Raw genomic sequence first — 12,894 nt, forward strand, 5'->3', positions numbered from 1 at the left:
CTGACTTCCAGCGGCAACGATCAAACCTTTGACCCAGTCCTGAGGCGGAAGCCGGGAGCTGGAGGTACTCGAAAGTTTTTAAAAACTGTTAACTCTCACTATTCTCTGCTTTGTGTGGTGTCACTGTTTTCTGTGTTTTAAAGAGTACAAACACTCACCTAAGCGCCTCATTGCTTCAACGCACAGCTGCCCTTGAGCTGACACGCCCATCTCGCGCTTCTCAGCTGCCGCCAATCTCCCAGGCGTGCGCGCTGACTCCGCCCCCTTCAGGCCACGCCCCCTGCTGGCGATACTTAAACCGCTGACTTCCAGCGGCAACGATCAAACCTTTGACCCAGTCCTGAGGCGGAAGCCGGGAGCTGGAGGTACTCGAAAGTTTTTAAAAACTGTTAACTCTCACTATTCTCTGCTTTGTGTGGTGTCACTGTTTTCTGTGTTTTAAAGAGTACAAACACTCACCTAAGCGCCTCATTGCTTCAACGCACAGCTGCCCTTGAGCTAATACGCCCATCTCGCGCTTCTCAGCTGCCGCCAATCTCCCAGGCGTGCGCGCTGACTCCGCCCCCTTCAGGCCACGCCCCCTCCCTCCCTTGATATGTGCCTGTATAGGAAGCGCAGCGGACGAGCGCAGCGGGAGCGCCGTTTGCGCGCCGAAGGCGCGCCTAAGGCAAGCCCGTCTGCGCCCGTCCTCGCCAAGTCATCGCCTCTCGCCAGACCCCCTGGCCAAATACCATCACCTTTTCTTGCCTATGAAAGTAAGACGCTCCATAGCTGGAACCCCGGAAGATCCTGTGTAAACATTACGGGTAAGCTTGGTCTTACCTGCCTGCAATGCCATACCTGCAGTTTCTCCACCACCGAACCCCACGCCGTCCGACAGTTTTTAGGTTCGGACAAAATCACCTCCATCACGATACTCCACCTCAATGTCAGATCACTAGTTAAACACCACCTAGAGGTTAACACTCTAATACTGGATGAAAACCCAGATATCCTCTTCCTCTGCGAAACATGGCTTCGCGATGGCACCACCACTATTCCCAATCTTACTCTACCAGACGACTACCGGATGTCGGCCATTAACAGAGAGGATAGAGGAGGCGGTCTCGCTATAATCCACAAAAAAACGCTTTCTTGTTCTTTTGTCAAGGAAAATCTGGTTGATTCTGAATGCGCCAACTTCAAAATTACCATAACTCCCAACTTCACCGTGTCGGGTCTCTACATCTATCGCCCACCTGGCCCCTCTTCAAAATTCATTGAGGCCCTCCTTGACTCAATAACCTCTTTAATCACCAAAAACCCCAATTTCACCATTCTGGGAGATCTTAATCTCCACTTTGATCTACTCAATGACTCCACGATCAAAACGCTCCTCGCAGATCTCTCTGCACTGCAACTCAACCCCCTCATCCTCACTTCAACTCACTTAGCCGGCCACATCCTAGACCCAGTCTTCTCCAACTTAGAAGAACTCACCTCAGAGCCACCCCTTCCTATGGGATGGACAGATCATTCCCTTATTAAATTAGCCATTCCGGTCTACAAAAGCAGGCACAACACGGCACCGATCAGCCGTCTAAAAAGACCGTGGCATAAACTGTCTCATGATGACCTACACAAGACATTAGGGGACTTTCACCCTGACTCTAACGCTGACATCAACACTAACTACAGCACGTTTCACGAGTGGATTACGAGCGGACTAGACAGTCTTATCCCTGCTAAATGGACAAAAGGCCGTAACTCGCCATCGAACCCCTGGTACAACGACACACTCAAAAAACTACGAAAAGAGTGTAAAAAGGCAGAACGCCTTTGGCGTAGGGAATACAATAAAGAAGGAAAAAGTAAATACCTTTTGCTACAAAAAACGTACCATAAAGCCATCCGTGCTGCACGGACCGCCTTCTACGCCGACAAAATTGAAACTAGTCCCACCCCCGCGAAAGAAATTTTCAAACTCGTGCAAGAACTACAGAGCAGTAAAACATCCCCCCCTATGATCTCCTCTGAGCAACAGTGCGAAGAACTTGCTAAATTCTTCGTTGACAAAGTGCAGAAAATTTACACCTCCTTCCCCCAGCATGACCCTAATACCATTAGCTACCCCTCCGCTTCTCTTAGCTACTCGACTTTGACCTACATCCCAGAAATCTCCAAAGACACTCTTACTATACTTTGCAATAAAGTCAAGTCTGGCTCCCCCGCAGACCCTATGCGCCCGGCCCAATTCCTTGATTCTATCAACTTCTTTCTACCAGCGCTAACCGCCATCCTGAACCTCTCCTTTACTTCAGCGTGTGTACCATCTGCCTGGAAGCAAGCGTGGGTTTCACCTATCATCAAGAAACCCACCCTAGATCCATCTAAACCGGAGAACTTTCGCCCAATCTCCCTGCTTCCATGGCTTTCCAAACTCGCTGAAGCACATGTTAACAGCGCTCTATCCCAACATATGGTCAAAAACAACATTCTGGACCCTTCACAAAATGGGTTCAGACCAGGCCATAGCACTGAGTCTGCTCTTTTAGCCACCACAGAGCACCTCCGGACGATCTTGGATGCCGGTCAAGGTGCTGCGCTGATCCTCCTGGATCTCAGCGCGGCCTTTGACACGGTATCCCATGTCATCCTTCTTAAACGTCTGGAGACCTTTGGAGTAACGGGCCATGCCTTGGAGTGGTTCAGATCCTTCCTCGAAAACAGGTCCTTCCGAGTCTCTGCCCCCCCCTTTCTATCTAAACCCCACCCTATTGAACAGGGTGTCCCACAGGGCTCTGCGCTAAGCCCCTCTCTTTTTAATCTTTATGTTCAGCCTCTAGCGGCAGTAGCCAAAGAATGGGGCTTGACATTGGTATCGTACGCTGACGATACACAACTGGCCATTGCCCTCTCAGACGGACCTTCCAACCTTTCCTCTAATTTTAAAAACGGACTCTCTGCGGTCGCCCAATGGATGACCACAAACTGCTTACAACTCAACGGCGGAAAAACAGAGGTGCTTCTCCTTGGCAAAAACACCAGCCTTTGGAATGAGCAATGGTGGCCATCCTCCCTTGGTACCATCCCTCCCCCCAAAACCCTAGTGAAAAACTTGGGTGTCTGGATGGACGACTCACTCAACTTTCGAGCTCACACCAAGAAAGTTGCCGGCACCTGCATTGGCTTACTGAGAAGCCTTAGCCATATACTAAACTTCTTTGACGCAAAGACCCGCCAACTCATCATCCAAGCCACCATCCTCTCGCGTCTAGACTATGCCAATGTACTCCTTCTTGGCGCCAACAAATGTGAGTTAGCACGACTCCAACGCGTGCAGAACTCGGCCGCTAGAACTCTGGTCGGCCTTCCCCGCAGATGCTCAGCCAGAGCAACCATCAGGAAACTGCATTGGCTTCCGGTTGACTCCAGAATCAAGTTTAAGACCCTCATCACGACCTTCAAAATTCTCAAACTTAACACTCCCCCTCTGCTTCAACCCCTTCTCACTCCCTATGCGCCGTCACGGAACCTAAGATCCTCCAACCAAAACCTTCTCTGCGTCCCACGCATAAAACTCTGCCGCATGGGCGGACGCTCCTTCAGGTTCCTGGGAGCCAAGATGTGGAACGATCTACCACATCATATTCGCGAGATAGACAACCTATCTGCCTTCCGGAAGGCAGTGAAAACTCTTCTATTCCCTTGTCCGTAAACTTTCCTCCGTCCTCGGACCCTCTAGCTCAGGATCGGATCTGGGTTTCAGCGCCGGGACGCCTCATTGCCGGGGCAGCTGTTGCGCTTCACCAAAACAATAAGATAAGATAAGATGTGCTGGGGGTATGTGTGTCTTTTAATGGGTTCCATTTTGAGAGACCCAGGGCTGACTGGAGGAGCATGTGGAAGGGCGATGCAAAGGAGAGGGCACTTGAAAGGAAAGCAGACCTCCCCCCCCCCCCCACTTAAATGTAAAAGGCTCAGATCCTAAATCGCATTTGGTGTCTGAAAATGAACTGCAATAAGGGAAGCTCAAGGCCCCCAAAACTGTCAAGCGGACAGTCGGGCCGTGGCAGGAGGAGAAGCTCTGCAAGACTTCTGTCTGTGACAAGGATTGGAGGAAAAGGCCCACCGGTCTCCCGGCTGGGTGAGGAGACCACCTGCCCCTGGAGCCCCAGTCCCTGCCTGCTTATCAAGATTAGTGTGCCCTGTGAGGGAGAGGAGAGTGCTGGAGGGAGTGAGGTCCAATGAGAGATCGTGGCAATTGGATCTCTGAAGCGAGGTGTGAGGAGACTGCTTCTGCACCGATCGCGTCATAGCCCTTGTGCAAAGGGAAGTCGATGACCATATATGCCAGGTAGGGCTGCCGTGAAGATTACTGCTGTGTGGATCAGGCTGAAGCCTGTGTGCAGAGTGAAGTTTAGGGCCGCTGCGCTGATTGGGCTGTAGCCTGTGTGCGGAGCGAGGACGGTGACCCTATTTGCATGGTGAGGCAACCGAGAAAAAGACAAGGAGAGTGGTCTGGTCAAGAACATACTCGAGAAGAATAGGCCACAGGGGTAACCTGTGCGGCTTCACACCCCCACTGATTATCTGCACCAAGAGTGTCAAATTCCTCCCCCCCCCCCCACCCCACCTGTGGTGAGGATCCAAGGAAACTTACCAGCATCTGAGGAGCCCCTAAAGAACCCCATCTGCTGTCCCCTCAGGACTGCATCTGAGATACTCAAGTACACCAGCCTGCTTCGCCTGTAAGGCCATGTATGCGGTACACATCGGAGACAGCCGCTTCAGAGCCCACGGGGAGGTGATTGGGGGAATAAGACACTCTCAGAGACTCCGGCCGTGCAGGTCCTGCTGGTCAGGGTAGGACTGATTAATGGTTTAAAATGCCCCGGGAGAACTTGCCTGTTATATAGCGCTTTGGCGCTAGAACATTTCAGACTTTAATGGGAGTGAGACTCCTGTGACTTAGACTTCTAGTGGGGCTTAACCTGAGTGTTACCTATAACAAATGAGGAATTACCGCTACCGAGAGGAGAGTGGTAATCGGGAACCACCTTTTGAAACACCAGAGCCCTAATCTCAGGGGACTGTGTATTTTTTGTGAATGCCGTATTTCACTTTGTGTTGATATATGAATACTCATTTTTTCACAAAAGCAAGCATTTGACCGGACATTCATTTAATTCTGCTATTGAACATATTTTGAGTTGTGAGCCTGTGTTCATCCCCCCCCGTGTCTACCTCCTCCACTGAGAAACCTCGGACTGCTCGACCTGTGCTACCACTGAGAGTCGAGTGCTAAAGGCTACTTGGCCCAGTTGCTCAGGATCCATAGGAGGTCGGGCCTCGGGACATTAGGAGTTAAAGGACTCAGTAGCTCCAGCTTGCCCCTGTGGCCCTCTGAACAGGGCTGTGACATTGCCTTTGTCACAGAGATGCTTTTGTTACTTGGAGTTCATATGTTAAAAACCTTCAAATAGAGCACATTTAGCTGTTAACTGGCATCAAAACCATACACGCAAATTGGAAGCATAGCTTTAGAAATTCAGCATTGTGTTTTTCCCCTCAATCTTTCATTATTCTAAGAGTGCCAAGAATGGTTCCTTCTGTATTAGTACAATGTTATTAGTATGGCTCTCCCAATCATTGCGTTATGCTTCAAATCCTTAGTTTATGGGGTGGATTTGGTAAAACTTTGCACCTGGTTTGCATCACACAAGTGACACAATTCTGGAATAAAATGTGGTTTTGGGGTTTATTTTCCGTTGAAAATCTTGAATTGCATTGTGAAGTATCCCTGAACGAATACAAAGTAGCACTGTGCGCTACTCTGTTTCAAGGAGGCGTCTCATGCACCCAATGGATTTTTTGTTGTTCATACAACTTTATAAAATGACAGTAGGATATCAAATAAACCCAGTACAAAAAGTGTATCAAAGGGTGACATGGACATGTGAGATAAACATTAAACACTCAGATATAAAAAAAATTAGATAAGAAAACATTTTAAGCAAGGAGCATTCAAGCTAAGTATTATTTACATTGAGCAGTTGTGTATCAAAGTCACTTAAACAGAACTTGGGGGTTCGACCCCAACAAGGATGAACAAAGAGTTAATTTATAGGGATATTTCTTGTAAGACGCCATCCCTTAGAACATGCTACACCTTAATTAGCTTCAAGGTGGCTTTGTGCTAGGTGCTAGCCATGAAGTTGTCTAATGTTTGCAAATTGATTTGAACCGGACCTTCCACGAAGACACCTATAAAGAGATGTCTGCACCCCATTAAAGGAAATCCAAATTTCCGTATGTCAACACCAACACTGGGAGTATTTTTCCAGTTTATAAGGATTATCGTGCAAGCCAGAGAAATCAAAAGATCTAAAAGGAGTCTATCCGTTTCATGAGGTACGCAAGTGTCGAGTGGTCACGAAAGAAGATATGTAACTTCTTCTATTGGTTGAATTTGGAAAAGTGATTTAATGAATTCATAAACTGACCTCGACCCGCGCAGACAGCTGCCCCCGCTGCGGAATCAGTGGCGCTAACTTCCTGCACTTAGCCTGGCACTGCAGCCTGATTCAAGACTTCTGGTGACAGGCGATCGCTGACAATCAGAACCGCGCACCTGCATATGGTCCCTTCTCCCCAGTGTTGCCTCTAGGGCAACGTCAAATGACCAAAAGGTAGGAAAATGCAATATCAATGTTTACAATAGCTGTTGGCTAGATGCAAGGTCGTCATCACCTGGATGGAACAATGGGTGCCCCAGATAGCGCACTGGCATTAGAATATATTGGAGTGGACTATAGCTGAGGAAACCCATGAAACTTAGCAGACGAGAAGACCAGGTGACCGATGACCTATCGGAATGGACAGACTTGTGTGACACTCCCGGATCCAGTGTTGGATGCCACTTCAAGGGACTGCGACGGTGTTGGTACATTGGTGGGGAGCTCCACTCCAGACAAGCTGATGGGGTGGAAAAGGTTTGAAGTATGAATCTGTTTTTTTTCCATGTGGGCCATGGTGTGCCCAGTTTACCCGGTAATGTTAACTGTAAAGCCATGCCCGATTTATCTGTACTTCATTTTCTACCAAATACGCCACTGCTTGCTGATTTGTTTCATTGGTAGCGTTATACAAAATTAAAATAGAGATTTAAAAAAAATTATTTCTTAAATTTCCTTCCAAAATGTTGTAAGAGTGGGGCCATAGAAGAACATATGGGATAAGTCGCCAATGTTATTGTTACAATTCCAACACCCATGGACTTTTAAGCTAATTTGTGTAAAAAATGATGCCTTCGGGAGACCGGCATGAAGTTGGAGAAAAGATCTATCTTTTCCAAAGCTTTGCATGTGTGCTGCACGGCCCATGACATATACAAAGTGGTAAACTTTGTCAAAGCGTAGGATTTTGTGCTGGAAGGGCACCCTGTTAATATAAAACCTAGGCATGCTATTACTCAAACACCTATGCATTAAGGTGCGAGTGTGTGTGTGTTGGAGCAAGGCAGTCTATAGCACACCGGGGGGAGAGAGCAACAGCCTCATATTGTGGTAGATCTGTGCTCTCCCTCTTCACGCAACGCAGTGCAGCAACCTTAGTTACTGCACACAGTGAAAACGTAATCTGCCCCAACGTTTCTCCAGACCAAGCACTCTCAACGCCTGCCAGTATGGATGACCTGGGACTCCTGCACGTAGCAGTCATCATTCTCGTAAGTAACATTTCCTATACATTGATTTACACAATTGTGTAACTCAGTGCCTCTACATAATATGTTTGTGAAATAAAACGCTCCGACACCCTACACTAGGATGAGCAGCGCTATAAAATAAATAAATGTGAGACAGGGGCTAAGTAGAGTTGCGGGCACCACTGGAAGGTGGAAGTGAGGGAATCCATGAAGGAGATGGGGGAACAAACACGGTTGCACTGCACCCCCCATGGACGTTACTACACAACCAGTAGCTGAGCGGGTAGCAGGCGGGCACCCCTGCCGTGCCACTGTTGTTACGGCTTCACATCCATAAACCTAGAAGGCTATACACAAGCCTTAACTAACATTTCCAAGCGATCACGTGTTGCGATGACGAAAGTATATAAGCATTGGAAATGTAACGAATGTAGGTCAACCGTGGGGATACCGCATTTCTTAAGCCCCTCCATCGGCGCTCACGCGCCGCCTCCCCGGGCCATGATAGGATGATCTTTAGAAGAGAGATTTAATTTCACGTTATTCGCCTATTAGAAAGACACCGCGTTTGCGGGCTGTCCCGTGGTGTTGGCGTGGCGGTGATGCCACTGCAAGGCACGGGGTGGGTGCACCGTGCAATGCAACTCAGAGAGGGTCCAGGGCAGGAAGCAGGCGCTCTTGACTGACTTGAGGCCGTATCTTGTTCTTCTGGGGACTGCGGGGGAAACACGGTCCCCTTTCTAGGCACATCGACCGATAGATAACACGTTCAGCCTCCTTCGCAACAGAGGCGCGTGCCTCAGCTGCCTTCAGAACCGGGGCAGGGTCCGGCCCCGCGCCGACCTCGGCCTGCGGTGGCCGATGGCGAGGCTCATCTGGCAGACATCGGCTCTGTTGCAATCAAGGCCCCAAGCCTTGAACTGCGTGGGTGCCAAGAACACTCTCAGAGGTAAACAAACACACGTGGTAGTAGTGTTCGGAGGCACAGGGCGACTGAGACCCCCGTAAGCGCCGTGCCTCTTAACTATAGCTGTCACAATTGGGAGGAACTAAAAACCGATGTTACCGCCACACAAGAAAGTCGGAAAACCACAACAGAACTAAAAATAGTGGGGGTTTTTGTAAATCGGCGTTTGGATGCGCACCTGTCAGACTCATGTACAGCCCCGCATATATTCAATTCGAGAGGTTCGAGCCTCCTGCGATGACATGACGTACAGTGTCCACGAGTGGCGCTGGCGAGCCCCCTTAGCGCCCGTGCTCCCACCTTTCACTGCGAGACCCAGAACTCCAGTAAAACTGCAGCACTCCCCGGCCCACACGAAGGATCGCGCAGCGAAGACGCTGCGGGCCCTGGGTACCACCAGACCTCTCCTGTCATACAATCACAATTACCAGTGCCTATCTACCCATCTACCCCTCCACCACACCGTTCTAGGTATAGAATCATATCCTCAAGCTGTCTCTACAGCGAATCAATGTTCCTAGTGAAGCGCTTTGTAGCTCCTCGAAGTTACATCAGCGCTACATCAAAATGAGAAGATTGCCCAATTCGCAGAATGTCTATGCGGAAGCGATGGCTAGCTGTCTATTTGGTGCCAAGTTTTTAAAGACACATTCGCCAGTGTTGCATGTTGGGATGTGTAGTTCTGCTTTGCCCGGCGTAACTGAATGTCTGCAGTATATCACTGCTGTGGTGGCTAAAATGCCAAGACCAGGTGCAGGTGTTGCACATGGCGGAGGGGGGTATGGCCGGGGGGCCTTGGAAGTTAGCGGACCCTGGTGCAATTTAGATCGCTTATCTCCATTGATCGAATGGTCATGGTAAACGTGGAAGTGCCACCGCCGTCACCCCTCAAACCCGGTGTATACTGAGTGCTAAATGAGATAGCATGCGACCTCACCTCTGCTGCAGACGTTACTTTCCCACCATCGTATGCTGCTGCTGCCGGGGGCGCGGCTTGGATACCCCGTTTCCGTGATGGGGCAGTTTCTGTCCTTCCTAGCGGGATACGCCGCGGTGATTGCCGACTCGCCGCACAGGGAGTCGTGCCCTCTGTCAGGGAGGCCCTGCTGGTTCCTCATGGCTGCAGTCCCTAAGCGCTGAGGGCTTCAAGTCGCGCTGTCCCGAGTGACACAGCTTCAGTATCTCCTGGAGCGGGTCTCCGCGCTTCGAGGCGCTCAGCGGCAGTTTCGATCTGCGGCAGCAGAGCAAGCGTCGGACTCTCGTCGCCTGTGCACACTGCTCGTCTCGTACCCCAAGCTGCATTCCCTGGGCGCCGGGAGTACGCGACCCCCCGTCGGATCGGAGCAGTTTGGGGTTTGTAAGCAGTCGTCGGCTCGGATCGCTTTGAAAGGCAGAATTCCGGCTCGATCTGGTGCGCGGGCAGTTTGCAGCGAGAGCGAGTGTCAGAATGGGAGGAGGGAGGTGTTAGGGGAGGAGCTCTGCGCCCTGGGCTGAGAGGATTAGGGCCCTGCTGGGGAGAGAGGGTCCTGATTGTGTACATAGTGCTTCCATAGGCCGAGCTCGGCTAGTCTCTGATCCAGCGCGCAGCTGGGCCACCCCTGCAGCTGAATAAAGATGCGAGGGGGGAAGTTATCGAGCACAACAGAAAGCAGCGATGGCCCGTTTTAAAACGACTGCGCTTTTTCAAAATATTATTATCATAACGCAATAGCCATTTGCATTATTCATTTTATACTACATGAGATCACTTAAACACCGGTTCTCAATCTCCAATTCATTGTTTTATTCGTTTTAAACGCATAATACCATTAAAATGGATCAATCCATACATAGCAATACAAAAAAAGTTATAACGCGATAAAAAGAAACACCATTATAAATAATCAGAAAGACTGGTAATCAAGTGCATAGAAAACGTGCATTAAAGAAATTCAGTAAACAAGCTCTTTACATCTTTTTTTAATTTCAGTCTAATCTGCAAGCACAATTTAAAAACTTCGAGGCTGCAAAGGAACGGTAAGGTATTCCAGTGCAATCAGAATACAGCACATTCGCCCATTACCACTCTTACACGAAGCGCCCTCGAGAAGGGAAAAAGCGCTTTCTTTCTGTCATTAGTATGAAGACAACCAAGAACTGACACGGCCCATAGGTCTTGCCACGAGAGATTTTGGCTTTGCTAATGGTTGTAGCCAGAGGCGCAACTAGACCTGAACTTTGGCGGGGGTGTTGGGCCAGGGCTGGCTTTTTTTGGCGCTCTCCTCTCCCGTAGCCTCCTTCTCAATGAATCCCTCACTACCGCTTTCCAACAGGGCGCCTCATAGCTCCATAGCCTAGGCTGCCTCTGACCTACATTTCACTTTTTTTATAGTGCACTCACACTCAGCTCACTCCAGAGGCGCAACTAGAGCCAAATTTCGGGGGGGGGGGGCTGAGCAAAAATTTCGGGGGGGGCTGAGCAAAAATTTCGGGGGGGCTGAACTTTAAGCAATAGGCAGAGTGGAGCTGCAGGGGCTCTTAGAGGGGGTGAAACAACAGCAAGGCCTCATTAACATGCAAATGGTCTTTTAAAGACCTGTGAAGTGCTCGGGTGCGGCTGCTTTTTTGCCCGGGAAGGTGTCTCAGCCCGGGCTGCCACACACGACGGGGGGGGGGCTGAAGCCCTGTGAGTCCAATGGGTGTTGCGCGCCTGGCTCACTCACACTCAGTTCTGTGATCTGCATGGTACACGTTCTTTGCAGCAGGCACATCAACCCTCCTCCCTGCGCTACTTTGCCACGAATCAAAACTGCAACTAGACAAAACTCCGAACTTTCACTAGTAGGAACAATAATCACAAGAGTTATCTTGATATTTCTGTTGTTGTCTGAAAACTACCCGATGATGCACATGGAAGTTCATTTGTTTTTAAACCCAAAAATATTTTTGAACACAGCGCCACCCACCAAAGTCAAAGCCAGGTGCATCTGCACCAGTCACATGCCATAAAGCCAGTCCTGCTGCCAGCAAAGGGGCAGTGCAAGCATTTCCAGAAATGGGGTGAGAGCTAACCTCATTATATGAGGGTAATGATCTATGTAAGTGGTAGGGTGTGATACCGTTTCCAAATTCCAGCAAACAAAACAAGTTAACACATTTTTTGTAGATGATTTAAGGGAGAGTAGACTTCTCCCCTAAGAATTTTTTGAAACCTTTGAGCAAATGTGATCCCAATCAATCAATCCATTTATAGAGCGCGCTACTCACCCGTGAGGGTCTCAAGGCGCTGTCTGGGGGCAGGGGGGGGTGCTGCTACTGCTCGAATAGCCAGGTCTTGAGGTGTTTCTTGAAGGTGAGATGGTCCTCGGTCAGTCGTAGGTGTGGAGGGAGGGAGTTCCATGTTTTGGCTGCCAGGTAGGAGAACGATCTTCCTCCGGTGGTGGTTCTGCGAATCCGTGGGACGGTGGCGAGGGCGAGGCTGGCAGAGCGGAGCTGGCGGGTGGGAGTGTAGAACGAGAGGCGGTTGTTGAGGTATTCGGAGCCCATGTTGTGGAGTGCCTTGTGTGCGTGGGTGAGGAGCCTGAATGTGATCCTCTTGCTGATGTGGAGCCAGTGCAGGTTTATCAGGTGGGCAGATATGTGGTTGTGGCGAGGGATGTCGAGGATGAGTCGTGCGGAGGCGTTCTTTATGCGTTGTAGTCGTTTATGGAGTTTGGCGGTGGTTCCAGCGTATAGGGCGTTTCCGTAGTCCAGTCGGCTGGTGACGAGGGCCTGGGTGACGGTCTTTCTGGTTTCGGTGGGGATCCACCTGATGATCTTTCGAAGCATGCGCAGGGTGTTGAAGCAAGAGGACGAGACGGCGTTGACTTGCTTGGTCATCTTGAGGGAGGAGTCCAGGATGAATCCCACGTTGCAGGCGTGGTCCGAGGGTGTCTTCGCGGAGCCCAGTGCTGCAGGCCACCAGGAGTCGTCCCAGGCGGAAGGGGATTGTCTGAGGATGAAGACCTCCGTCTTGTCTCAGCTTGATTCAGGCAGCTGAGCTTCATCCATTCTGCGATGTCTTTCATTCCTTCTTGGAGGTTGGTTTTGGCGGTGGCTGGGTCTTTGGTGAGAGAGAGTATCAGCTGGGTGTCGTCGGTGTAGGAGATGACGTTGATGTTGTGTTTGCGTGCGATGGCGGCGAGGGGGCTCATGTAGATATTGAAGAGGGTTGGGCTGAGCGAGGAGCCTTGGGGTACGCCGCAGATGATCTAGGTGGCCG

The 12,894-nt window shown here is 50.1% G+C and overlaps 1 protein-coding gene and 1 long non-coding RNA gene across 6 annotated transcripts in view; one reads left to right on the forward strand and one right to left on the reverse strand.

Annotated features, from left to right (window-relative positions):
* Positions 1-10,046, reverse strand: part of RANBP3L (RAN binding protein 3 like) — a 154,635-nt gene extending 144,589 nt beyond the window's left edge. For 2 of the 4 annotated variants that reach the window (XM_085631048.1, XM_085631047.1), the window contains exon 1: positions 9,592-9,924. In XM_085631048.1, coding sequence (XP_085487174.1) covers positions 9,592-9,772 — 181 coding nt within the window. In that variant the 5' untranslated portion in view covers positions 9,773-9,924. Of the gene's footprint in view, positions 1-9,591 lie in introns of all 4 variants that reach the window. The other 2 variants (XM_085631050.1, XM_085631049.1) reach the window with 2 other exon arrangements.
* Positions 1-12,894, forward strand: part of LOC146864091 (uncharacterized) — a 466,081-nt gene that overhangs the window by 27,194 nt on the left and 425,993 nt on the right. The gene's annotated exons all lie outside the window — the stretch shown is intronic.

The sequence above is a fragment of the Triturus cristatus genome, chromosome 2_1 (assembly GCF_964204655.1).
Source record: "Triturus cristatus chromosome 2_1, aTriCri1.1, whole genome shotgun sequence".
Classification (NCBI taxonomy): domain Eukaryota; kingdom Metazoa; phylum Chordata; class Amphibia; order Caudata; family Salamandridae; genus Triturus; species Triturus cristatus.